Below are 27697 nucleotides of genomic sequence, written 5' to 3'. Positions count from 1 at the left end.
TGTGATATATATATATAGTATCAGAAAGAAGATACTGACAATGATTGATGATTGATAAATCCTTAGGAAAAAAATGTTTTTTGTTAGTAACTGAAATGGGGAGAAAGTGAGGCAAGGTGGCAATTGGTTGAAAATAATCAGATTTTCACTCATCTGCACCTGAAAAATCTGACAAGAGGTATCAACATTGAAATTAGTAATCATACACAACAGTTTCAGAATCCTGGAATTAAACACCTGTTTATTGATAAGAACAGAAATACAGAAATATTTTAAAACAGCAAATTAATACGTACAATGCAAAATTTATAAAATATTTTAACAACTCATTGTCAGCTTTGATTCTACAATATGAATAAAGAGGGGGGAAAGCCTAGTTTAAAATAGGTTCCGTCGTGCTAAATCTTATGAGGTACCCTGCTAGACCGGAAGACATGCATTTACCTTTTCCACATAAATGCTTCTTTTTCACAGGCTTGGCTCCAAAGCGCAGTGCATGGAGTGGTAAATGTAAAACCAGCCTTTCCTCTCTCTTCCCTATCCAGGAAACTACTATTGAAAGTGCGGAGACTTTCCAAAGAAACATGTCATGTGGCATGGGGAGACCAAACAATCCTCATGTGCAAGTGGAAGGTACTTGAAATCCTCCTAGATGGAGTCTCACTGATCATCTCAAGGCAAGTGTCTTCCCAAAATGGTGCAGAATCAGCTGTACTTCTATGCAGACACAAAAAGGTATTTGCCTTAAATACCGTATCTTGTCTTGAGCAGTTTAACGGAAGACTTTTTCAATCCTGACTGCTCCAAATGACCAAATAATGAATGTGCAGCTATAAGAAAAAAGAGATTAGTACATTTCTTAAGCCTTTTAATCTGCTCATATATATATTCTCTGCATGTGAAGAAAAGCGCAGGGCTGTCACAGTCTGGGAGGCTTCAAAACGTTCTTTATCAGCTGCAGGGCAGGCTAACAAAGGCAGAGGTGCAGAGAGGAGAAAAGCAGGTTGTGTGATGCTTTGTTACTTTTTAATCCATTTCTCTGAGTAGTTTACAATGTTGTCCACAGGTATTACTGCAAGCTGGGCAAAAGCTAAGAGTAGCAAACAAACAATGCTACAGTATACAGTTGTACCTTGGATCACGAACGCCCTGGAACTCAGACGTTTTGGCTTCCGAATGCTGCAAACCTGGAACTGATTGTTCTGGTTTGCGAACGTTCTTTTGGAACCTGAATGTCTGACAGGGCTTCCGCAGCTTCTGATTGGCTGCAGGAGCTTCCAGCCAATCAGAAGCTACAATTTAGTATCTTCGGTAAACCACTGTTTTTATTCGCCATGTTGCGAAGTGGGCTGAGAGAGGAGACTATAATAATCATGTAGTTCACTGCTATGGGGGCAGCAGAATTCATTGTTAATACTGCAGGTCAGAGGTGACTGGTTTGGATTTCTAATACCTAATACTGCCCCCTCATATCTCTTAGATTGCAGCAAAGCTAAAACTACTTCCAAATGTCTCACTCTGACCACCTATGAGACCAACTCAGCATTTGTATTCCACAGACTTGCATAAAGACTGGTTGCACTTCTAAAATGTTCTAAACTTAAGAGAAAATAAATTTTGCACATGAAGTAAGACACAGGTTGGAGCAGGAATTCCTGCCTCTGATGCAACAATTGTTTTTTAAGCTCCAAAAGAAAGAACTGCAACATTGTGCTTTGGGACCCAATTTGCAATATTTTATTTATATTGGGTTGTTAAATATTAGCAGGAGCTTTAAGATTCCTCAAAGAGAGAGAGAAATCCAGTCACTTTCCATTTCCATCTTATACTAACCCAACAGCAGCACCAGAAGCCCAAGCTACCTAATTTTGGTTTTAAGTTTTGCTGGGGTGGGGGTAGCAGGTGATGAAAATTATTTTCTCAAACAATGATGCTGGATAGAATCTCTTTAAAAAAAAAAAAGTGAAACAACACTCAGGATTTTGTTGCAGCAACCAAACTGTGCAATTAGCACACCTATCTCTAAACCTACCAACTACTAGATTCTATTAGTGACCCATGGTTTCATTTTATTTACCTTTTTTCTCTGAATCAGACATAAACATTACTGCCATATCAAATCTTTTTGATTCAGACAGCTTCTGCAGAATTTCTAAGATGAGTGAAGGTTCTTCTTTCCTGTGTGAGAGGGAAACATTAACATACACCTATAAACAACTTCTTTTGATTGGATAATTTCATGACATGTATATGGCATTATCAAACTCAAGTAAAAAGTGAAAAACAGAATGCATGGATAAAATTAGTCAAGTATTAAAACCAATTTATATAACCAAACACTACAACAAGCTATAAATCAGATACGATTGCCAATAATCTGATAATTTTGACATATCCAGAAAAGCAACTTGATGAACTTATGTTCCTATGGGCATCCAAAATAAGAATATTTTGTATACAATATCCTGAAACTGCTCTCGTTTAAGGTGCAACTGTGGTATTTCATTTTGTTCAAAGTAGCATAGCAGCAATCATTTTCGCATAAGAAAAGTATCCTATGTGAACATCGTTCCAGACTGTTTTCGAGATAATGGATGTATTTTGTGTATTTGCCTCCTACCAACATTACATTAAATTGATAGTCATCTAGTCCTCATTTCCTTGTTTCTGAGGAACTTGATCTTATCTTGCCAGCACTCCTTCAACTCCCCCTTTCTGTGTGTGCAGCATACAGGGTCTTACTAATATTACTAACAGTAATACACATGCTGTGCTTTCTCATAAGCACATCAAAACAACTAAGTCCATACTGCTCAGTAGTAGGGGACATGCTTTGGTTCTATATGACTCAAAGCTCAGTTCTTGGCATCACCGTTAAAATGATATTTTGAGGCAGGTCAAGATATTCTAGAATACTGATTTCACCTGAAACGACCCACCTTAAGCAGCTGCCTAAGAAAAACTGAGCAAGCATGGTGACAAAGTTCCACAAATTTTAAGTAGCCTTGGTACAGTCATTATCTCTAGCACATACAGAGGATTTGTATAATCTTGTTTTGATCTTCACACTATGCTTCAGAGACATTCTGAGTGTCTTAAGAGCACAGTGCAAAGCCAGGCACACAATTTCCCATTAACCTGGAACCTGGGAAGAAGGTGCTGACTTTTTGACATTGTGCTGTGCCTCCAAAGTCAACAATGAGATGCTTCCTCTGCACTCAAGTTACATGGCTGGATGGATAGATGGGACAGTCTCATGTTAGACTTTGTGCCACTCTTCAGAGGCATGGTATGATGTCAGAATAAGTGAAGGAACAATTGTTAAGGTGCCCATATATTTATTGCCCATTGTATTGTGAGTCAACTATGGATTTTCATCCAAATATTCTGAAAGGTGTTCCAGCTCTAAGCAACACTTTGCTGCTGATTTTTTTCTTACTTTCCCCAAAATTGCTTTGTAAAATATCATTTCTCTTACAGATTATTCAAGCGACACTAATTCCAAGTACTGGCATATTGCTAGTATCAGGCAGAACAACAAGCAGCCAGAAATATGCTCTGGAAAACAGGAAAATTGCTTTTCAGCCAGGAAATGAGTCCAGCTGTTCAATTTACCATCTAAAAATCCATGAACTGAAAAACTTACCCAGTATAAAAATCCTGTAGAATTTTCAAAATTTGGCTAAATACATCTGGATCCAAGGATTTTTGGAACAGATTAGGATAAAGTGAAGGATCAATTTGCTTTGAGAAAAAAACAAAAACAAAAACAAAGCAGGCATTACACACTATCAGAATTCATTTTCTTGCACAGTGCCTATAGAAACAAAAGCTTGATTGGAAAGAAATCAAATCAATTAAAACGTTTTATTATACCAGCAGTTTTCAAACTGTTCTATGGAACAATGGATTTCCTTGGGAGTTTACCATGGTTCTCCAATGAGAGTGATAGTAATGGTGGAACACGCCTCCTTGATGTACAGCTTGCTCCTTTTAATACTGACTGCCCCTCTCCCCATACTGGGCAGCATCAGGGAATGTTGGATTTGTTCTCAAGGTCTCTCAGTTCATATGAAGTTACAGTGAGGCTCCCAGGGCCAGTGTGAATGGAATGTGTGGCCTAGAACATGCTGTAAGATCCTGTGACAGTGTACAGAGACTATGACAGGGGAGACCTAGGATTCACAGTCTGCTGCTTGGCTTGGCAGCAAGCACCTTGGGCCAGATGCTCTCTCTCAGCTTTACCTACTTCAAAGGGTTATAATGAAAATCAGGGGGGTGGGGAGAAAAGAATCTAAGGTCCTTGGAGGAAGAACAGGATTCAAGGTAATCAACATATGGTCAGAGGATCTTCTACTGTCCTGCTGATGTGGAAAGAGTTCTCTGAAGGTTAAGGGTTTTAAGACTCCTATACCACAGATAGCTCTACAAGTATATGCAGTTTAATAAGCACTTTTAATACTACAGCTGATGCATGCAATCCTACAGATAGGATTTCTTATGTAACTTGGGGAAATTTCGTCTTTCCCCTCCAAAAGTACCTCTGATTATATAGACACACAGACACACAGACACAGACACAGACACACACACACACACACAGAGAGAGAGAGAGAGAGAGAGAGAGACAGACAGACAGACATAGAGAGAGATATTACCCAGGCATGCACATTGCCAGCAAATATCAGCAGAAGAGAGCAGAGCAGGGGCTGAGTTTGGTTGAACGAAAGGAGGCAGGTGACTTCCTGCTTCCTTTCAGTCCAAGATCGCTAAGTGGAAGATGGGTGTCCAACTAAATACTACCCAAATCCATTTTAAGGAACTGCAGGAGCTTCAAGGGCTGTAGCACAAGGGCTACAGAGACTCACAGGGAAAGGGAATATGCTTGGTTCTAATACTTACAGTGGAAGGTTGAGTCCTGAAGCCAAGTGCAGTGTCAGCACTCAAATGAAGCACCTATGATGGTTTTAGGGCTGCTGGTGAAGGAGAGGAAGACCACTCCAAATCCCTAAATAAACATGGGGCTGCACAGCCAGCACTGGAGCTCCCCGTCCTCTTGCTATTATCCCCCCAAAAACCTGTATGGGACGCCCCACACGGGACACAATGGAATTGGCTTTGGAGACAGCTGCAACCTCTTTGCATGAACTGACTGAGACAGTGAGGCTGCTCAACACGCCCCTGAAGCTTCAATAGGAAAAACTTACCCTAAAGGTACTATTCATGGGTAACAACAACAAATATGTAATGAAATAAACTAAATAAATCACAAGTTGGAAATTGCTTTACCCTAAAGGAAGGTGTTAAGATAGACTGCACTGAAAAGTTATAAACTTGGTAGAAGCCATACTTAGCCATGAAGAAGCTTACCTTCAAGTACGCGTATAATTGATCTGGGTAACCTTTTAATTTTCTGAAATCTGATTCCAGCTGAAAAGAATTCACAGGAACTGAAGGCACAGGGAATGTAAATGTGGGGAGAAGTGTTTGTTTTTCTGTCTTAGTTGGTTTTTTCATAGCACAAGACTGAGATGTAGATGATGGTTTCTCTTTCACGGTGCTTTTGCTGACAGGTCTAAAACATTTAAGGCAGACATGAAGTGGATGATTACCTAGCCTCTATTTGGAGACAGGTTTTACAAAACACGGTTATATTTATTCAAACCAATCTTCAAAACTGGTTCCAGAGTGATTCACACAATTAAAGGGTCCCATCAATAAGACACATGTTAACAACAATTGGCAGACAAAACAGAACTATCAGCAAAACATTTAAAATTCCTAAAACTTAAATGCCACAGTGAACAGAAAGATTTTCTTGCACCTGACACCTAAAAGAGAACATCAGCACCAAGTGAGCCTCCTTACAGAAGGTATGTCAAAAACGGTGTGTCAAAACTGAGAAGGCCCTCTCTCTTTTTGTCATTTTTCTCAACTTTGACAGAGAGGGAAGAATAGGAAGGGCCTCTCTCAGCTGTTGATCTGAGAGTCCAAGCTATGGAGAAGGAACTGATTCTGATACTTGGTCCCAACCCATTTATGACTCCCTGATTTAGAGTACAGGACTCTGTTGAAGTAGTAATTGATCTCTCTGAGTTTGTGCAGGAGTCCCAAGAAAGTCTGACTGAAATGAAAAGGAAACATTATAGCAATTCCTGATTCAACGTATGTAATTTTTACATAGTCTAAGCCGGTGTGCACTTACACAGTGGAACTTTGTCTCCTCCCACACCAGCCCTCTGCTGCCCCCCCAAAAGAAAAGTGGATCTGGAAGATTGGGGGACCCTCTGGACATATTTGGGGGGCACATAGAGGACTGCAGATAGGAGTTGATAAATTTCAAGTTCCACTCTGCAAGTGCATTACCATTGTGTAAAATGGAGAACATAACTGGATGTCACCTTGAAGCTGCACCTGGCCGTTCATCACCAGGTTAAAAGAAAACAAAAAATCCAGAACGGTGGTGGAGACTCCCCTTAACAGATCAGAATCTGTTATAGTAAAGGACAGGGTCAGGATAAGACATAATGTAAGATTCAGTCTATGTCAATCATGCAAAAAGCTTGCATATAATCGATATATGTGCATGACTGGTGACACTTCATTGGATGTTGTCAGAATGAATTCTGTTCCAATACTAATCCCCACTAAGTAGATTGCGTAGAAAACTGCACAATCTTGTTCAACGTACATTTTCAAAGCCTAATCTTGCAAACAATAGCAACAATATTTGAATACATGATTAAGACTATATACATCAACAGTACTACTTACACTTGATCTGACATACATTTTAGATTTACTTGCAATGTTTAAAGGGTAAAAATGCTTCAACAATTGTGCAACAAAGTTGGTTATTAATATAAAAGTTCAGAACTAGAGATTTACTTAATACCAAATGCTAATGCACCAAATATTTAACGGTACATTTAATTTGTTGAGGAAAAAAGTGGTAAGAAGCAACAATTCTTTAAGCCCATAGTGCTCTGAATATTATAAACATCAAAAGGGATTTTCACAACTAGAAAAGTAAAGCCTTTCCCTATAATTTCATAACGTGAAAGGGGAAAAAAAAATGTCAATTGTACAAACCCTCTCAACACTGATTACAGTGTAGCCATTTGCTCTCCTGTAATTTATCTGTCATTCCATTTGGCATATATTCAAGGGTTGGAACTTTGCTACAAGAATAAAATGTTTACTGTATACCATATATTGCAGGCATGTCCAAAGTCCATTTTGGGGGCCTCATCCGGCCCACGCAGTTTATTTCCTGGGGTAAAATCCTAAAAAAAACCTCAGCAACTTCAATCCTAATATAAGTTCAACAACTCCAGACCTAAAACAATCAACAACTGCAATCCTTAAAAAAGCTCAATAACTTTTGGGTCGGCCCTTTCAAATCTGCCCCTCTTTGAAAGAAGTTTGGACACCACTGAATACAGTATAGTGTTTCCTAAAATATATGAGGGGAAAGTTATAAACTCTTCTATATGTGTACTTACATAACATGTATTAGACCTGAAAAAACAGCCTTGCAGTTTTACTTTTAAGATTCATTCAAAAAGACATACACTGTTAAGCCACCATGGTTTTTAGCATCAACTGTCTTGAGCTAAAATTATTCTAACCTATATGTAACTAAAAGAGCTGATAAAAATCATTACCAAAGTTCCCATTTGTTTTTTCCGTTCATAAGGCCTCCGACCTCCATTACAATATGGGTCAATTCACAACTCATAGTAAGCTAATAGTTTATAGTTTATTGTGAACACATTTGTTTGGAGCAAAACAAACCGCTAGTTCATATTTAATACTAAAATCAGTACTTACTCTATGGTTACAGAATCTCCGATTTCTTCTATTTTCAACAGCTTTGCTTTGGGAGTATCAGCTGAAGAAGAAAAATCATCTTTGCTTGGATTCTTTGCAGATGCTGAGGTATTTGTTGCTTCTACACTTGCAGAAACAGACTGATTAGGTTGCGGATTGGGGGTAGCCACTAAATTTGTGGGCAGAATCTCACCATCCACTTCTTCAATGATTATTCTTCTCAAGGGTTTCTAAACAGAACAGAACCATGCAGGGAGTTGGTTACAGCGGTTTTAACAACTGGGTGCATTCTCAAAGAGTACCTGTGCCTGTCATAGCAAATATGAAAATCCCGATACTAAGAAGTTGTTTGTGGCATAAAACTTTTGTAGGCAATCGCAGGAAGACACACTCACCCTTTTAGTACACACACACAGCAACGGAATCTGCCTCTTATCAATTGATCTCACCCCAAATGTGTATGGCAGTATTTACAAGACCACACCTTCTAATATATATATATTTTAAATTCTCTTTGTATCTTCCTCTCTTATGCCACTAGACAGAGATATGGCTCTCCATTCAGATTCATGTAAACTACTTACGATGCACTTTTCTCTCCTTCCACACCTCTACCCTGTGGAAATTACTCTTGATTTCATACCAGCAAACATCCTGCCTGTAACTTCCCTTCCTGAACAAACTGATCCTCTTCTTTACAACACTTCAAGCCCACACAAGTTTGCCCTGCTCACACTAACCTTATCCTCAGGGTAAAAACACCTGATACCCTCATCATTTGTACTTACTTTTGATCTAAGATGCAAGGGTTTATCAATGGGTTTCACTAGATTTTGTGCTTCTGTTTCCTTTTGTGATAGTCCAGGACAGTCCGTGCCCGTCCACAGCCCTTTTGCAATTGATTCCTTTAAAAGATTAGTAAATAACCATCCATGAAAATCGGAATGAATTATAACTCAGAAAAATACTCAAAGTAATTTAAGGAAGTAACTGGGGAGATACTGAAGTACAACACACTTACATTCTTAAGTTTCATTATTTCATTTACTGCTTGCTTATTTCCAGGTTCCAGCTTCAAAACGGTTTCAAAATCTGATGAATTTACATCAAGAAACACCAATTTAATGTAATGTAACGATAATTAGTTTTAACACTTAATTTACACATATTTATCTGCAATTGTTAAGACATGATCCATTATCAAACGTTAACTATTTGGAAGTCCCACTGAATCCAACTAGTCTCCCAAAGACAACTTTCCCCACTATAATAAATGTGATTTCCATGACTATGGCATGCTCAAGTATCTAATTATTAATGAACTACTGAAATGCAATAACAGTAACTAATGGTCATTCTTTTTTAAAATGTAAGCTACCGTGAATGAAATTTTGCACTCAGAGCAATAGCGAGGAAATGGGAGCGAAGCAAAATAGCTTTACTTCTTTTGAATCAGCAGTACCAGCCTTGACTCCAATGAAGCAGGATGCAAGGCCCAATTTCAAATACCAAATTGATTAGATTATCAATTAGCAATTTAGACAGATTCTGCCACATCGCCTTCAGTGCGAGAGTCTCCTTATGGAAATAAAAGTAAGTTTCAGTGCTATTCCCTGGGCAAAGGTTAAGTGGGTAGGAACACATCCATGCGCCCCCTTACAGGGGCCCAACTATATCAGGCAAATGTGGTAGCTCAGAAAATCTAGATGTTAAAAAAACAATCTAGATGTTAAAAAAACCCAGTTACTTTCTGCCCAAGCTTTGCTGCTATCATACTGGATTGCTGTTGGTGGACCAGGGCTGTTGCACTGAGAAATTACGATCGAGCAAAAACTTCATCAAAAGATAACAACAAGCACACATCCATTAAAAATCCCACCTTCCATAGCTTCTTTTAGCTTTCCCAGTGCAGCTCTCGCTGTCCCTCTTCTGGCATAAGCTTTTGAGTAGGAGGAATCTAGCAATACAGCTTGAGTACAATCTTCCTCTGCCTCTTCATATCTCATCATCAAGAGAAAACATTTAAAAGAATTACTTAGTAGTGCAGATCCCATCAGATATTGTTTCTTACAGTCTACAGCAGTACCTTGGGTTAAGTGCTTAATTCGTTCCAGAGGTTGGTTCTTAACCTGAAACTGTTCTTAACCTGAAGAACCACTTTAGCTAATGGGGCCTCCTGCTGCCGCTGCACCGCCAGAGCACGATTTCTGTTCTCATCCTGAAGCAAAGTTCTTAATCCAAGGTTCTATTTCTGGGTTAGCGGAGTCTGTAACCCGAGGTACCACTGTACAGTCACTCCAACAAATTCTGACCAAAGTTTGCATATTTATGTCACATATGAGCAAATATGAGAATTATATGCTACTAGAAGCTGTGTAATTCTATCTCTAGAGCTGAACAGACCTTTCTCAATATGATTACATTAAAGAAGTGATTGGATTAAAAAACCAGTATGTTGCCTAAATTTAAACTTTTTGTTACTGTTATTTGGAAAGTTCAAAAACATTTAGTTGAATATGTTACAAAGAGTATCAACTTATAGCAGAGTTGCTCTCTGGTCTTGACAATGTAACAGCTACAGTCCCAATCTGAACCTGAATAACTTCTCTAAAGCAGATCTTTCCAAACTTTTAATGTTGATGACACACTTTTAATGTTGATGACACACTTTTTTAGACATGCATCATTTCACGACAGAGTAATTCAATTTTACTAGCAAACCTGAGGTTAAACTAACCCTTTTCCAGCCCCGGTAGGAGTGGAGCGTTCACGTGACACACCTACACACTGCAGCTGACAAACTAATTTCACAGTTTGGAAAGCTCTGCTCTAAAGGAATACTTTATTCTACTTCACTGGTTGAATATTAAAACTTGATGAATAAAATGCAATGAGAATGGGTGAGGAGATCGTAGCTCTGAATTCCTCCATTAAGTCATTCTTGTAATATATGAAAGTAGTGCTTACATTAGCTACTTGCTTATGTACAGTACACAAGTTTTAATTTCACACAAAAAAACATTTTCAGATTAGTTCGGTGAAGTGCAAAACAGCATTAGACCAACCCAAGCTATGACATAATCTCCACTATGGGAACAAAATGTTCTTGTGGGAACAAAATGTTGTGTTGTACTGTTTATTGGTGTGTTATATGAACATTAATTAAGATTAGAGTGCAATTAGCAAAAAGCTTTGCTTATGAATATGTATTTTAAAAAAGATTTCAAAAGACAGAATTGATTTAAATGCTAAGAAAATACGCAGATCATGCGGAATTGCAAGTTCAAGAGCACACACTTTTGAATTTTCAGGTAGGCCATAGCTCTGTTGGCTGGAAGAAGCGCATTGGTGCCATCTGCTGCTATTCCACGTGTGTAGCATTCTATTGCTATTTCATATTTCCCTTCTTTGAAATAGCCATTTCCCTGTGATATTTGGGGAAGAGAAACAGTGTATACATCAACAATTGCATCTTCATACAAGTGAGCAACACTTCAAAAATTAAGACTTTATTCAATATCTCACACACTCCTACATGTGAAAGAAGGGAATAGAAGTAGTGATAGGGTATGCTTTTTCAGACAGCAATGCAGATTTCAGAATGTCTGGCATATGGCAACACAATACAATCATATAGCAGCCGGGGCATGGCTGAAACTACATCAGAATAATGTAAATCTAGCATTTTAACACTTGGTCGCTTTAAAGAAACCACACAACTAACTAAACACTAGACACTTATTCCATTTGTCACAGACGTGGGTTCCAGTTCTGCATGGTGCAGAACTGTGCAAAAAGGCTTCCATAATGCAATGAATTCTGAACCACTATAATATTCCACCACAACTCCCACAACTATCTTAAACATTATATGTTCTATTTACCAAATCTTTTTCTGCCATAGCCTTTTGCTTTAGTTGTTCCGCCTCAGTTTGTTTCTGTTCTGTTATTTCAATGTTGGTAAAGACATCTGGTTCTTCAGTTTGGAAGCCTTCTTTCGACAGGAGAGCCTAATATAAGACATAAGATATGCAAAACATTTATACTACATAGCAAAAAATAAAATCATGTTCTTTGGGTTAATTTAAATTATTTACCTGTTCGATTTTCCTAAGTTCAGTTTTTGCTTCAAAGTTTTCTGAATCCAACTCCAAAACCTTTTCGTAATCTGACAGCAGGACATAAAAATGTACATTAATAGGGTGAAAAGCACGAACCTTTAGGAAAAATGTAAGCTACGGCTTGCTAATCGTATCAGCAGTGCTTCTTGTATAGGAAATGCACTGGCATACCTCACTTTAAAAGCAAAACAAGTAAGTAAATAGTTCTCAAAGTAGCCTCCCAAAATTTAATAGCATTATTACCCAACTACATAAACTAGAAGATAACACCAAACACATTTATATTTCATCAATAGGTATCACAGTCTCTAGACTTCATTTTGAGGGAAGACGGAAAACAGATCTCATCACATTTCAGAACACTGTTATTCTCCAACAGTTTGTAATTATGTTTCACCCTGGGCGATTTTCAACTTCAGCAAACATGAATCTAAGACAATATTGTTAATTTTATAGAATCAGGGGCATGTAAATATGAAAATATTTAACCAAAATTAACTGCAGGTGGAGTAAAGTTCAATGAAAATCTGCAAAATGACCTTTTTAAAAGAAGTCATTTCTCCAACGTAATTTTTTTTTACAGACACTAAAGAAGGGGAACAAATATAAGAAGTCTCTTCTAAGATTGTACAAACCAATAATGTCCAATGACATTTGAGATACAGCATATTTTACTTAAAATTAATAATATATGGTTGTTTCCCAGAATCTTGTTCAACTGAGAAGTTTCTCAGGATGCTGTATACATTAATTAATTGGCTGAACTCTTCTATGAATGCTTCAGAGACAGGGCAAATTGAAGAATTAACGCTGAAATTGGTATATGGCCAAACCACTAGGTCAATCCATAAATCAGAAAGTTATTTATCTAGAGCAGGCATGTGGGGAACCTTGGGTCCTGCATACGTTGCTGAACTACAACTCCCATCAGCCCCAGCAAGCATGGTTAATGGCTGGGATGAAACGAGTTGAGGCTGAGCAATGTCTTTGAGAGCCAAAACGAATGAATATTAAACATACAGAAACAGAAAATCCAACATACCTTCCTTAGCACCGTCAAAATTTTGCAAAGCAAAGCGAGCTGCTCCTCTTCTGGCATAAGCCTTTGTATAATTTTTGTTTAGGGCAAGTGCTAAGTTACAATCAGATTCAGCCACAGAATACCTGCAACAATATTGTAGGTTTGTCATCCCAAATGCATGTTCCTTAAAAGAATGCAAACAGAAACCCATGCAATTCGCAGAAATGTGGGTATGAACATTTCTAAAGTTGCACTGGTGCTGAATTGGGCAAGACTGTCAGCTATATTATACCCTTCAGTATATTCTGTCCCCCACTGTCTGACAGGGCAGCCACAGCATGCGACTCTGATGTTTCCTACCACCCCCTTCAAGGAGCCAATGCTCATAAAATGGGACTTCAGAAATGTTTGCCTCTGCACTTTCAGGATGCTGAGCACCAATACCAGCTTCTGATAAGGCACTAATTTCCCATTTTCTTTGTTAATTAATCTATCAAATGGCAAACTAAAATGGTTGAGCATTGAGCATTGTCAAGTGTAAAACCAAAACAAGGCTACTGAAAAAGAAGAGAGGGGGAGCTGAATGTTTAAGGAAATCCTGAAATACCAAAGTATCCAAAACAAGCCTTACTTTTTCAGTCGGAAAAAAGCAGATGATCTGTTTGTGGGCAAAACAGGATTGTAAGGATCTGCATTCATTCCTTTTGTGTAACATTCAATTGCAGCATCATAATTTCCTTGCTTAAAATAATTATTACCCTGTTGAACAAAATATAGCGATCAGTGATGTGAATATACTTCAAACGGATTCCTCCGCCCCCCCTCCCCCGCCAAAATGTTAATTTTCTTGTATTGTAGGAATTGTGTTTGCCAGCTTTCAGGATTTTGTGGCCCATGTTCAACCAAATTCAGATGGAACCCTTGAAAAAGAGCTCAGCAAGACTCATGTGCATCCTAACCTACACCACGGCTTATTTTGAAGATAAAATGAGGAAAGGAATATAAATGCAAATAAATAATAGAACAAAATTTTGGGAAGATGGCACATATTCATAATCTCTCTAGCCCCAATTCACACTTCTGTTTATAAGTGACTTCCGTAACCACAAATTTTAGCAGTTTTCAGACCTCACTTTCGATCACACAACCTGCACTGGGAGATAAGAGCTGAGCAGGACGGAAGAGTGTGACTGTCACCAATTTTCCAAAACATCTATAGCTTTTACCAGGTTGGGTTTCCTTCTTCTTGTTGTTTTTACAGAAAATGGAACGTGATTTAAAGTAAGTAAATACCACAATTCCGAACTGCCTATCTCAAGAAGATCATCAACATAACAAAAGGAGATCAAATCACCATGCTGCCCATAACATGTCTTAAAATAATTAGATAAGGAATGAGTCACAGTAAAATATCCAAAAATGTCTGAAGTTAATCTCTTGGTTTCAAGGTTTAATCTGAAGGTGCATCCTAAAGGGTGTTAGGAGAAAACAAAAGTGTCCCTCATTCTGAAAGACCAAAATAACCTTTTCTTTCTCAGCAAGAGCCTTTTCTGTGTCTATGTGTATTCCATCTTCTTCAGAATCTGATTCTAGAGACACTGAATCATGGGTGCTATCTTCCTTATCAAGTTCTTCAAGTATCTTATCCTGAAATGACACACATATGAAGAAAATTACAAATTAAAAAATTAAAGGGTGAATAAACAAAGTAGTAAAAAAACATTGAATGTCTTATTAAATATTAGTTATATCACTAACATTCATCCATGTATTTCACCCAACTCCTATCCAACCAGCTAAAGCAAACTGTCTTTTCACTTTTTAAATAAATATTTCCATTATCAGAGCTAATGTAATATCAGAAAATGGAGTAACTGCTTCTGAAAGCAAAACTTTTCTGCCCAAAGCCATTTCAGAAGGAATGTTAGAAATGAGTTTCTGGGAAGTATTTTTTTGAAATTCCACTTTGGAGTGGACAAGGTCATCCGTCATTACCAGCCTTCATGGACTGATAAGGGAGAGAGCTTTGAGCACTTGTTTTGGCTCAAGAGCTCAAGTTACAGCATTTTAGAAATGCTCCCTTGGAAAAGGGAAAAAGTGGAAACCCATTCCTTCAAATTAAGCCTGAATACTTAAGCTAATTTAGTTCTACTGACTGTTGTATAATTGACAGCCTGTTTATACATACACTGAATGAGGTGGTAGAATTTGGGTCTGTACCACTTCAGAGTGCGGGAAAAGGAGTGATGTCATATTTTGGATTACTTCCCCATATTAAAAACTTACTTTAGCCTCTCCACAATGTGCTCACTAAATGTGAAATAAATGCTTTACATGAAAGCAGACCACCCCCCCGGCACACCCACCCTTCCTGAAGTCTGTAGCGTCACATGTTACAACTAGAAATCTACAACATTTTTCTACAGTATATAGAATGCCCTAAGACAACCCAGAAATACATTTTCTTGTGACTAAATCTGCCTTTGGTGAAATTTACTTTAGCTAAAATCTTAGGCTAGGGTACAAGAATGTAATCTGGACAACGGTGCTCCTGTGCAACATCTATTTGTTTTAACTGGATAAGCACAGATCAGAAATGTTAATTAATCTATGTCCATCTTAATTATCTCATGAATTAGACTACAGTCTAATAAAACATACAGACAATATGTTTCACCAATAAACTGTAATATTCTTTAGTTGAACCTTCGGAGGTATTTGAGTTTTGTTTCAGTGCTGGCTAGTCACGGTAACCCATGTTCTAGTGACCTCCCATTTGGATTACTGCAATGCACTCGTTATGGGGCTACCCTTGAAAAGGGTCCAGAAGCTACAGCTAGTGATGGATATTACTGCCAGTTTATTGACTGAGGCAGTAAGATGGGATCACCTATCCTAAAAGCTCTGCACTGGCCACTTGTATAATACCAGACGTGATTCAAAGTAGTGATGGATTACAGATCTTGGGGCTCTGCTTGAGGTCCCCAACAATATTTAGGATAAGAGATGTGCAGAAGGGAATTCGCTATGGTAGGTCCCTGAATCTGGAATGATTTTTCCAATGTTTCCCATTGTTGGACTTCAGATACCAAATGAAAACAGTTACCTTTGCCTTGGCCTTTCCAGTTTTACAAATAAGAGGTGTTCTATTGAGCAACACATGTATTTTCATTTTAAATAATTTGCTACAAGTTTTTTTTTTAATTGTATATATGTTTTATGGTTCTTTTATCATTCTTTTGTTCACATGGTTGCTGTACATTGCCCTGGGCTCTTCCTAAGTAAGATAAAGGTGTAAATTTTTTAAAAAATGATGTTTGAATTTGTAAATTGTATTTTTAAAATTTCATAGCATGCTTTAATGTTACATACTTAAATCCCACAAAACAAAACTCTGTATTTTCCCTAGCATTTTAATAACTAGATTCAGCTTACCACATCAAGCTTCCCCCATGCCTCATAATCGTAAGATTTTATCTTATTCTTTTTATTTTCTTCAGTAGTTTTCTTAGAGATGGCTTTAACTTTGTTTTTCTTCCTTTTCTTATAAGCTTCATTTCGAATTGGTGGTAAATCCTAAATATCAGAAAAGGTTGCTATTCAGTATCAGAAAACTTAATAAATAAATTGATTTGCCCTTTTCTAGTTGCCACAGTACACAAGCAGATTTATTGGCCATTGATGAGGATGTATATTCCCAAATGCACTAAAGGTATGCGACCCACTTAAACAATCTCTATGCTGTGTGTAGTTCCATTCTTCCCCTGCTCCCAAAGGGATCTCTTCTCTCAGAGAAAGTAGCTGTGAATGGCAAGGGAGCTGCTTAAGCTGGGGAAAAAATCGCAATATTACATATGATTCTATCTTGAAAAGAATGACACTATGCATCATTGTTTGTTGAAAGTTAGGACCTATATGTTTCAGAGTTTACAAAGAGTCTCCTTTTGCTTTGTAAAAGAGGAAACCTAAGTATATGACTTCCCGCCAAAGAAACATGCTAAGCACAAAATGGCAAAAACTACATCAGTAATACAAGTGATTTATTTGTAGTTTCACTTGAAATTTAAAAAGGACATATTTCTACTTGTAAGCATCCCTGTCAATCCTAGTATCAGATAACTGAATTTACCTTGACTGGAACTCCACTCTGTTGCCGTAAATTGCAATCCTTTTCTTTAATATCCTTTTCCCAATTTTCTAATTCTTTCACAAAATCTTGCAACTCTTCTGCATTTTGTCTTATTTGCATCTGTAACTCTATTGCTTTATTTGGTGAAGTCATCTGGTAATTAAAAGGTTTTGGGAAATGTCAGGCTACTAACAAACATTCGCAGATACTAGATTAAGGAAAGAAAAAAAGAGAAAAGTGCTTGAGTACTGAAATAAGCAACATCATCTGATGATATGATAAATTTAGTGGGGAAAAGCAGGCTACTATCATTCTAAAAGCCCCTTACTAAAAAAATAATGAAACTAGACTGAATTATACAGAGCCACAGGAAATTAGACTATTAAACATATGCCCAGTCCACTAACATGCAAAGTTGGGGTGTGTGTCTTATTTTCACAATAAAACCATCATGTACTAAACCCACCCCTCTATTGCATTGCACCTTGCATTTGTTGAGTACTCCACATACTTTTCCTCTTTCTTAAGCTACAAATGGTGAAAACTGCCAGAAGCCCCTTAAAATACCAACACCAATGAATTTTCAGTGCCAATTAAAAACCAACCTATGTTACCAAGGGTGGGGGATGTCAACCATCTAGCCGGATTTTGATCCATAATTATTGCTGCGACTTTATTGTTGTTGTTGTTGTTGTTGTTGTTGTTGTTGTTGTTGTTGTTGTTATTATTATTATTATTATTATTATTATTACAATCACCATCATCATTTGTATACTGCCCTATAGTATACCCCAGTGTTTCCCAACCGGTGTTCCGCGGCACACTAGTGTGCCGCGAGACGTTGCCTGGTGTGCCGTGGGAGGGCACACTCATTGAGGGCACACTCAGGGTTAGGCGCGCCTCAGGCCGACATCCGTCGGGGTTTCGCCCGCCCAGCTTGGGCCTGGGACCCGGCTGCAAGAAGTGCACCGCCAGCATTTAAAAATCGCCCCGGGACAGCGGAGGACTTCTCCGCTGTCCCGGGGCGATTTAAAAGCCCCCGGGAAGGCAGGCAGGGGGGACAAAGACTTTTGCCCCCCGCCCGCCTTCAGAAGAGGTCCAGGACCTCTTCTGAAGGCTGGCGGGGGGTGAAAGTCTTTGCTCCCCCCTGCCTGCCTTCCCGGGAGAGCGGAGAAACGCAGCGTGTTTCTCCGCTGTCCCGGACAGCTTTTGAAGGCAGGCAGAGGGGAGCAAAGACTTTCGCCCCCCGCCCGCCTTCAGAAGAGGTCCAGGGCCTCTTCTGAAGGCGGGCGGGGGGCAAAGGTCTTTGCTCCCCCGTGCCTGCCTTCCCGTGAGAGCGGAAAGTCTTTGCTCCCCCCCTTCAAAAGCCGTCCGGGACAGAGGAGAAACGTGCTGCGTTTCTACGCTCTCCCGGGAAGGCAGGCAGGGGGGAGCAAAGACTTTTGCCCCCCGCCCGCCTTCAGAAGAGGTCCTGGACCTCTTCTGAATGCGGGCGGGGGGCGAAAGTCTTTGCTCCCCTCTGCCTGCCTTCAAAAGCTGTCCGGGACAGCGGAGAAACACGCTGCGTTTCTCCGCTCTCCCGGGAAGGCAGGCAGGAGGGAGCAAAGACTTTTGCCCCCCGCCAGCCTTCAGAAGAGGTCCTGGACCTCTTCTGAATGCGGGCGGGGGGCGAAAGTCTTTGCTCCCCTCTGCCTGCCTTCAAAAGCTGTCCGGGACAGCGGAGAAACACGCTGCGTTTCTCCGCTCTCCCGGGAAGGCAGGCAGGGGGGAGCAAAGACTTTCACCCCCCGCCCGCCTTCAGAAGAGGTCCTGGACCTCTTCTGAAGGCGGGCGGGGGAACAAAAGTCTTTGCTCCCCCCGCCTGCCTTCAAAAGCCGTCCAGGATAGCGGGAAGCGCTTCCCTGCTATCCCGGACTGCTTTTAAAATGCTGGTGGTGGGGAGCAAAGCCTTTCGGCCCCCGCCGGCCTTCCTGGACCTCTTCTGAAGGCCGGAGGGGGGGGGAAGGCTTTGCTCCCCACCGCCAGCATTTAAAAGAGGTCCCCGGAGATTTCCCTATAGGCTTTCTTCTTGCGAAGCAAGCCCATAGGGAAATTCATCTTGCGAAGTGCCTCAAAAAACGGAAAACCCTTTCGTCTTGCGGGTTTTCAGTCTTGCGAGGCATTCGTCTTGCGGGGCACCACTGTATATATAGTCAATATAGGCACAGAGTTAATTTTTTAAACATTTTCTAATGGTGGTGTGCCTCGAGATTTTTTTCATGAAACAAGTGTGCCTTTGCCCAAAAAAGGTTGGGAAACACTGGTATACCCTATACCCACAGGTTCCATTCATTTACTTTTTTTGCTCATAGTTGTTTTGGCCAGAGTTTATAGTGATGTATCATTTCAACGAGGGACGTGGGTGGCGCTGCGGGTTAAACCACAGAGCCTAGGACTTGCTGATCAGAAGGTCGGCGGTTCGGATCCCAGCGATGGGGTGAGCTCCCGTTGTTCGGTCCCTGCTCCTGCCAACCTAGCAGTTCGAAAGCACGTCAAAGTGCAAGTAGATAAATAGGTACCGCTCTAGCGGGAAGGTAAACGGCGTTTCTGTGCGCTGCTCTGGTTCGCCAGAAGTGGCTTAGTCATGCTGGCCACATGACCCGGAAAAACTGTCTGCGGACAAATGCCGGCTCCCTCAGCCTATAGAGCGAGATGAGCGCCGCAACCCCAGAGTCAGTCACAACTGGACCTAATGGTCAGGGATCCCTTTACTGTACCTTTTATCATTTCAATGAAGGATGGGGCAGAAATGTTTCAATAAATAAATAACAAAATGAATCATTGCACGGTGGCAAGGGATTGCTTTCTCTGCAAAGGCTCACCTGGTGCCATTGCTATGTATCTTCAGGTGCCAGCCAAAAACACAGTTTTTAAAGCAGGCAACTTTAGCTTTTAACGACCTATATGGCCTTTTGGAGTGGGCAGGAAGTTTTAATGTATACACCCCCTGGCTTTAATGCATGCATGGTTTTCTTTTTGGATAAGCTCCTCTGGCAAAACAGTGCCCAACAAGTAAATTACCCTGTAAATAGTGCCCTTGGACCAAACTTTTCTTTTCTTTTTCATACTGCAGAGGTCAGACCACTCCCCCTCCACCCCTCCTGCTGTATACAGGAATACAACAGACACGTGTTCAGAGACACGTAACAGTTCGTTCTTCAGCAACAGTGCTTGGACAGACTTGGAGGCGATGTTCCCCTCACTAAACTCAAGGCGAAGTTCGTTATAAAGATACGACAGCTACGCGTAAGACGACGGGAGTCTGACAGAAACCTCCCTGGGAAATTACCTCCGAGTCAAACCGAACAGTGAACGTGAGAATGGCGCAATCTTGTTTGGTGTGTCTCCCCCCCCCCGCCCCGGTTTCAAGGGGGCTCTCGAAGGCCTCGGGCCTCAGACTGCCAAAGGGGAGCCTTCCCCGGGCCAGAGTCCCCGCCACCCTTGCCGCCGGCCGGCCCCGAGACTCCCTCCCTCAGGCAGCCGCCCCACCTGTCAATCGACGGCGCCCGCAGCCTCCTCACCTGCGCGGAGTTTGGTCCCGCCTTTTCGCGCTCCCCAGCCGTCACTCCGCGGGCCAAGCGCCGCACTCCTTTCCCAGAATCCCGCGCGCCACAGAGCAGTGACGTAAAACTCCCCTTGCGAAAAAAGGTAGTTCTGTGGTAACCATAGAAAGGACCCTCGGCCTTATCTGGCGCCTGCGCAGTTTAGTTTGCCTGCTGCCTCTAGTGCCATGGATCCCGTCTGATTCCCCTCCCCTCTTCATTTCCGCCTTTCCGCCCTCTCCTCGCTTCGTTCGGTGATTGGTTCAAAAGAAGCAGCCGGAGGCAGTTCTATCTTTCCTTCTCCACATCTCGTTGGTACCAAAGCGGCGGGGCGGAGCGACCTCGAGAGGCTTTTCCCTATCACTACGGTGAGTGACCTACGGTGGCCGGCGAGGCCTCCCGCACCATGCTGTTTCCGACGCGCCTGAATGGCTGAAGGAGGCTCCTCCGAGATGCCTCCTCCGGAGCAGCCGCAGGATCCGGAGAGCCGCGGCTCCGGCGGAGAGCGGGACGACGACTTCGGGTACGGCCTGTTTCCCGAGAGGAGCCGCGGAGGCGGGAAAAAGCAGCAGTCCATGCTTTATAAGGCCGTCTTCACCAGGAACCACAGGTGCCAGGTGATGCTGCAGATCGCCCTGGAAAGCAGTAAGTGCCTGGAGGCCGCGTCCCCTCTCTGGCCGCGCAGTGACGGGCGAGCCACTTGCCTTCCGCTCCCAAGGGACCCGCGGCTCCTTCCCGACCACCTCTCTCTCTGCCTCTCTCCTAAACACCCGTCAATTACTTGCACCTATGCTGGGTTGCACCGCAGGCGAGGCTCTTACCGAAACTTTAGCTGCCTCTACAGGGCAGCCAAGGGCACTGTGGGTTAAACTGCCTAGGGCTTGCCGATCAGAAGGTCGGCGGTTCGAATCCCCGCGATGGGGTGAGCTCCCGTTCCTCGGTCCCTGCTCCTGCCAACCTAGCAGTTTGAAAGCACGCCAGTGCAAGTAGATAAATAGGTACCGCTCTGGCGGGAAGGTAAATGGCATTTCCATGTGCTGCTCTGGTTCGCCAGAAGCGGCTTAGTCATGCTGGCCACATGACCTGGAAGCTGTACGCCGGCTCCCTCGGCCAATAAAGTGAGATGAGCGCCGCAACCCCAGAGTCGGCTAACGGTCAGTGGTCCCTTTACCTTTACAGGGCAGCCAAAGCAGTTTCCATGCCCAAACTGGGCCTAAACCGCAATTGAAATGGATCTAGAAAATCAGTTTCCTGCAGCGGTGTCTGGATCTGGCCCGTGACCACACGCTCATGGATCTTGCCCAAGAAGGGCAGATTGGCAATCCACAATCAGATCATGGATGAGAAAGGTCTTGCTCTGAGCTGACCTGGCACTCAGCAACAGCAGCCGCAGACCTGAGAGCTGGCTGATAGAACAACCACAATTCCCCAGATTTCTCCCTGTCTCTTTCCCAAGAGAGGTCTGTGCAAGCCTATCCATGCCTATTCAGCCCAAGGAATGCAGGGGGGCTTACTCCCAGGTAAGCGGGGTTAGGTTGGCAGCCTAAGTGCGCCATCGGACCCTGTTTTGTTGCCAGGACAGACACCTTCTATGTCTGAAGTAGTAGCAAGAAGACCATTGCCTGTGGATCAACCACTGGCAGCCTTCCAGCTTGTTCTTTTCAAGAAGTCCAGAAACTGGTTTGCAGTAATAAACAGTCTATTACCTATGGGTAATAGGCTGTTTATTACTGTAAACCAATTGTGTGTGTACACACACATACAGTCGTACCTTGGTTCTCGAACAAAATCCATTCCAGAAGTCCATTGACTTCTGAAAATGTTCAAAAACCAAGGTACGGCTTCCAATTGGCTGCAGGAGCTTCCTGCACTTAGTCGGAAGCCGCGGAAGCAGCATCAGACGTTGGGGTTCCAAAGAACGTTCACAAACTGGAATATTCACTTCTGGGTTTGTGGTATTTGAGAGCCAAAACGTATGAATACCAAGGTGTTCGACAACCAAGGTACAAATGTGTGTGTGTGTGCACACACATCTATCTACCATCTATCTATATATCATTATTTACTAGAAAATACCAAAGTACAAGTGCATGGAGTAAGACACAAAAAAGAAGAAACAAGAAATAGAATCCATGTAGAAAACAAAGCAGAAAAATATATATTGTGTGCATTACAAAAAAAAGGAGGGGGTACCTTGTTATTGCAGTTAACCAGACCTTAATCTAATACGGTACTTATAAAAAGAATTATTCCAAATACCGTCAAATTTGCCCATGGCAAGTCTACATTTGTATACAGCTTGTTCATGTGTAGTGAGTTTGTTCATATCTTCAATCCAGTTATTAAAGGGAGCCACATTGTTTCCCCCCCAGTTCATCAATAACAGTCTTTTTGCTGTAGTGAGGGTGCAGAGAGGCCATTCATATTGTCTGTTTCCCATTGCCCTTATTCTAAAGTTTTAGACATGCACCCAGCTGTAGTTCTGATCTTACAAAGCTGGGCACCCACATGGGCCACACTGAAGGCCTGCAAGGGCCACATGTGGGCTACAGGCTGCCCGTTTGTGGTCTAAAGCATGTGACCAGTAGCTCATTTTGTCTGCCCAAGTTTTGTGCTTAAGAATAAATGACTGCATTGCTTGATCTAGGTCCATATGCTAAACTGCTACTTGATGCTATGAAGAATACTGGCTGGTAAGATTTTTTTTTTTTTACCCAAGCTTGTTGCATGTTTACTGCATTTGTGTTCCTACTTGAAGGTGACTTTAATACTAAACAGCTGACCTGTATTTGGGCCTTTTAGCACTGTTTTCAAAGATCGACACTTCTCATGTGAAGAGTGTGATGGGTGTGTCAGTGGAGGATTCGATTCTTCAACATCACAGGTAGGTACGGAGCAATCTGTTGCAGCATTGGAAACATCAGATAACTTGATGCTTTGACATGTTAGTAAAACAAAATAGTTGCAGAAAATTATGAGATGTTTACTGTTGAACATTTTGAGTTCATAGTTCTCGGAATCAATGCTTACTCCCCTCTCCCCCATAGTATTATAGTAATTTAATAAAATGATTGCACAAGCCAGAAGGATGCAGTTCAAATTAAATAGTATTACTAATTAAATAGTAATACTAATTAAATAGTATTTGAGCAGTAAGACCTCTTCTTAATTGGAAATACAAATCCACAGGCCCACTCACTGCTCCCAGAGAAGTTATTCCTGTTGGAGTGGAAGGGCTTATTTTGTTCTAGGCAGTAGACTCACCTGGTAAATTACAGGCCTTCTACAAAAAGGGAAGACTGTTGGGCCACAGTTGGGACTTAATCTTGACAGCTGATTAGTGGCTTGAATGGGCTCAAAATGCATTTGTGTGGGCTCATAATGAGTCTTCAAATGCATGAAGCAGGAGTGAGCAGTGAGCCCCTGGGAGGGTGCACTGTCAGTGAAAGCACACCTTCAAAGGGGCTTGCTGATAAGCACTGATAGCGAGCCCTCTTGGCTGCATGGGAAAGTTCTTGATGGAGAACTCTGGTGCCCATCTGGTGCTTGCTGTTAGTGCCGGTCATCTAATCAGTGCTGTTAGTGATTTCCCACCTGCAAAGTAGCAAATGAAAGCTCATTTTTGGCTCCCAATTGTTCCTTTGTAGCTGTGTTCTTACTTGATGTCATATATGAAATCAGTTGTAGGGCAAGTGGCTTGAGGAAAAGCTTCAGAGGCCAACTAGAAACATGTCTTGGGCCAAATAAGGCCCACAGGCTGCATGTTTCCCATTCCTGCTATAAGCAAAGGTGGAAAAACAGAAGCTATGTTGTACTTCTCCCTTTCTTGACATGCCTTGATACAGCAGTGTGATAACTGTGGATGAATCTGCACCATCCCTTCCCCATTTGCATTATATAATAGTAAAGATATTTGGAGAGGGAAGTGAGAAAGGAGATTTCACTCTCTTCCTATCAACCACCAGAGAAATACCAGAGGATTTTTTTTGAGGCTTGCTTTAAAATAGAATAAAGCCTGTGACTTGTAAATTAAATTATCTTCTGAATGTCCCCCTTATTTCCTTTGTAGATTGTTCTGTGCCAAAACAATATTCATCACCAGTCTCATATGAACAGAGTGGTTGCACATGAGCTTATCCATGCTTTTGATCACTGCCGTGCACATGTGGACTGGTTCAATAATATCAGGCATTTAGCTTGCTCAGAGGTAAGTTGTAAATTAATAGTGCTGCTAAGAACATATTTAACATCTAAGCAAAACATACTCTTATCAGTGCAATTCTTCTTAGTTTTTTCCTTGGCTCCCCCCCCCCTTCATTCCAAGTTTGTTTTTGTCAAAAGCGGCAAGATGGGGATTGTTCATGCTGGTCACATCTAGAAATTCCATAGACGTACGTAGTAGATCACAGGGTCATTACAGTTGTATTTCAGAAGTCGAACGCCTTGCGAGTCAAACGTTTTGGCTCCCAAATGCCGCAAACCTGGAAGTGAGTGTTCTGGTTTGTGAACTTTCTTTGGAACCCGAACATCTGACGCAGGTTCCACGGGTTCTGATTGGCTGCAGGAGCTTCCTGCAGCCAATTGGAAGCCGCGCCTTGGTTTCCAAACGTTTTGGAAGTTGAACGGGCTTACGGTACGGATTCCATTTGACTTCCGAGGTACGTCTGTATAACAGTTTTGTAATTTCAGTATTTCAGAAATTGATTGACCCAGTGGGGTTTTGTGTAAGTGCTAGTAAGAAGTTACTCCAACTAACACTCTAAAAAAAAAGGATTTATGTGCCATTTAAAATTAGAATAACTAGTGTACAATGCTAAAACATAATAAAGCAATATAAATGTAAGATTCTAATCAATTATCAGTATCTGACATGATTGAAAAGCCTTTGTCAGTATTCCTATTTTAGTTGTTGCAGCTTTAAAAACTGTGAATGAGAAAATTCAAACAACCAGCCTGCCTTTAAAATTTTACTCAGTGTGAAGTAGCAGGGAACAGTCACAAGGTCAGAAATCTTCTAAGTAAACAAACAGTACTTTTTCAAAGTCTTACTTTGTGTCACATATGTTCTTACGGCCTGTTGTCTTGACTGGCATATAGCTAGTGCCATCTTAGCCAGAGAACTGTTGGGAGCCATGTTAGGAATTGTTGCAGTTCTCTGAGTACTTTATTTAGTTTTGGTGTGTTTCCCTACATAGATTCGAGCTGCTAATCTTAGTGGTGATTGCTCCCTCCTAAATGAAATGACCCGGTTTAAATTTGGATTGAAGCAGCATCAGCAGGTAAGTTGATCATGACCTGTAAATGAAGAGGAGGGCCAGGCTTCCACAGTGTCTCCATTTGCAGAGGAGGTCCTGTTTAATTTGGAAATTTAGATATCTGAGATTCAAGTTACAGGAGTTCTGTTAGGTATAACAAAGTATTAGAATCTGCTGCTATTCTTCAAGGAGTGACATTGCTAATAGACATCCACAATAAACAATGTGACACTGGCTTTTGAGTTGAGTATTTTGGTGTCTTCCCAGGTTTGTGGAGAATATGGGAGATTGACAGTTGTTTGTTTTGTTTTAGTTAGCAATACCTTTCAAAACACTTTCTGTGGCTTATCATTGGTAATAATCAGTTTTACGAAGTGTATCACTTGTCTAGACTTCACAGTCTGTGTCCTGACCTTGGTTTTCTTACCTTCCTCAGACCTGCGTAAAAGACAGAGCTGTTCGCTCCATCTTGGCTGTTCGGACCATCAGCAAAGAGGTGGCTGAGAAAGCTGTGGATGAAGTCTTTGAATCATGTTTCAATGATCACGAGCCGTTTGACAGAGTGCCTCACAGCAGATCAGATGCAAAATATGCACATAGAGATTTCCAAAACCGTGACCGGTACTATGCAAATATATAGCCAAAAACTGTTCATTTCTAGCTACATTTTTGGGACAATTTTCAAAAGATTAATTGTGAGGATAACTGGAAGTCCACAAACAACAAAGAATATTCATGTTGTCAAATTCCTGTTCTGTGTTTTGTTTGGCATACAAATTGGTCCAGCAGCCCCCCCCCCCAATGTACACATAAACATTTATGTGAGTATTCTACTGGAAATTAATTTTGCAAATGCTTTGGTTCTCATCCTTGGTTTAATAAATGCTGTTTCGTTAATGTTTTGGCAGTCCCTCTATTTCTACTGCTCATAGGTGACAGCTGTTGCTTATGTAGCCAAAGCAGCACAAAAAGTCAAGTATCAGCAAGCTTTGGGAAACAATGAAATGTAAAAAGTTGGGGGGTGGGTACACCATAATAGTGTATTGGGATGGTGGGGGAACCTCCAAAACCAGGTCTATGAGGATGGAGAATGTTCAGTTGACATGAAATTATATCTTCATCTATAAACACACTCACACCCACACAATATATTACATTTTTTTAATGGAAGTTCGGAGGAGAGCGCCCACTGTTACATAGCCAAAATTTGGGGAGGAACCAACAGTCTTGTGGGGGAGGGGAACCCTAGGTTTTCAGAAGCAGCATGGAGCAGGGCACCAAATAACCCTTAAAGAAATTAAGTGGTATGGAATATTGAGAGTTGAAGGGCTAAAACGCTGGAAAGGGGAATGGAATGGCATGGTTGGAGAGGGAAGGAGAGAGACATATGGAATCGCCTAATTGGCCAGGGTGGTCATTTCCTGTTTCATATCTAAAATGTTCCCAGGGACAGAAGTGAGAGCTGCCCATAGAAACTAATGGAGAAAGTCAAAGTTTTAATATAGCTGCGAATGGGCACTATATTTGCCTAAAAACCTGAAAGGTAGCAGCAAAGGAAAGTGGCCTTGCTTTTTCTAACTTTGTTCTTACTTAGGTTGGAAAAGGCCATGAAAGAATGATTTATGAGTGTTCACATTGAATACTCACGTAGCGTAAGGCTCCACCCTGCAGTGTTGTTCAAGAAAATCAAATCCTTCTTTAGGTTCATTGATTAGAAGAAAGCAAGCCTGCGATGATACCCACATTGCAGGTTAGTC

General features: G+C 41.3%; 2 protein-coding genes across 7 annotated transcripts; one reads left to right on the top strand and one right to left on the bottom strand.

The window, feature by feature from the left end:
* Positions 1-224: 224 nt before the first annotated feature.
* On the bottom strand, positions 225-20808 carry RPAP3 (RNA polymerase II associated protein 3). Of its 6 annotated transcripts, none has more exons than XM_081877949.1 (17): positions 20665-20808; positions 17105-17257; positions 16411-16551; positions 14500-14622; positions 13607-13734; positions 12997-13118; positions 11931-12001; positions 11718-11843; positions 11131-11258; positions 9713-9834; positions 8855-8925; positions 8622-8738; positions 7834-8063; positions 5371-5575; positions 3647-3744; positions 2078-2178; positions 225-830 (listed from the first exon to the last, which is right to left on the bottom strand). In XM_081877949.1, exons 2-17 carry the CDS (start codon positions 17255-17257, stop codon positions 745-747), a joined length of 2022 nt encoding a protein of 673 aa, XP_081734075.1. In that variant the 5' UTR covers positions 20665-20808; the 3' UTR covers positions 225-744. The 6 variants fall into 6 exon arrangements, with proteins under 6 accessions (XP_081734075.1, XP_081734073.1, XP_081734074.1 ...); XM_081877947.1 differs by having other exon boundaries at positions 17105-17312; positions 20665-20774; XM_081877948.1 differs by having other exon boundaries at positions 17105-17312; positions 20633-20741.
* Positions 20809-20960: 152 nt separating this feature from the next.
* ATP23 (ATP23 metallopeptidase and ATP synthase assembly factor homolog) lies at positions 20961-26837 on the top strand. Its single transcript, XM_081878113.1, has 6 exons — positions 20961-21330; positions 23333-23378; positions 23488-23569; positions 24755-24892; positions 25881-25964; positions 26377-26837. The coding sequence occupies exons 1-6, from the start codon at positions 21114-21116 to the stop codon at positions 26578-26580; spliced, it is 771 nt and encodes a 256-aa protein (XP_081734239.1). The 5' UTR covers positions 20961-21113; the 3' UTR covers positions 26581-26837.
* Positions 26838-27697: the final 860 nt, after the last annotated feature.

The sequence above is a fragment of the Podarcis erhardii genome, assembly GCF_964252035.2.
Source record: "Podarcis erhardii genome assembly, chromosome: 10".
In the NCBI taxonomy this organism is placed as follows: domain Eukaryota; kingdom Metazoa; phylum Chordata; class Lepidosauria; order Squamata; family Lacertidae; genus Podarcis; species Podarcis erhardii.
This window is presented reverse-complemented; position numbering and strand designations above follow the sequence as displayed.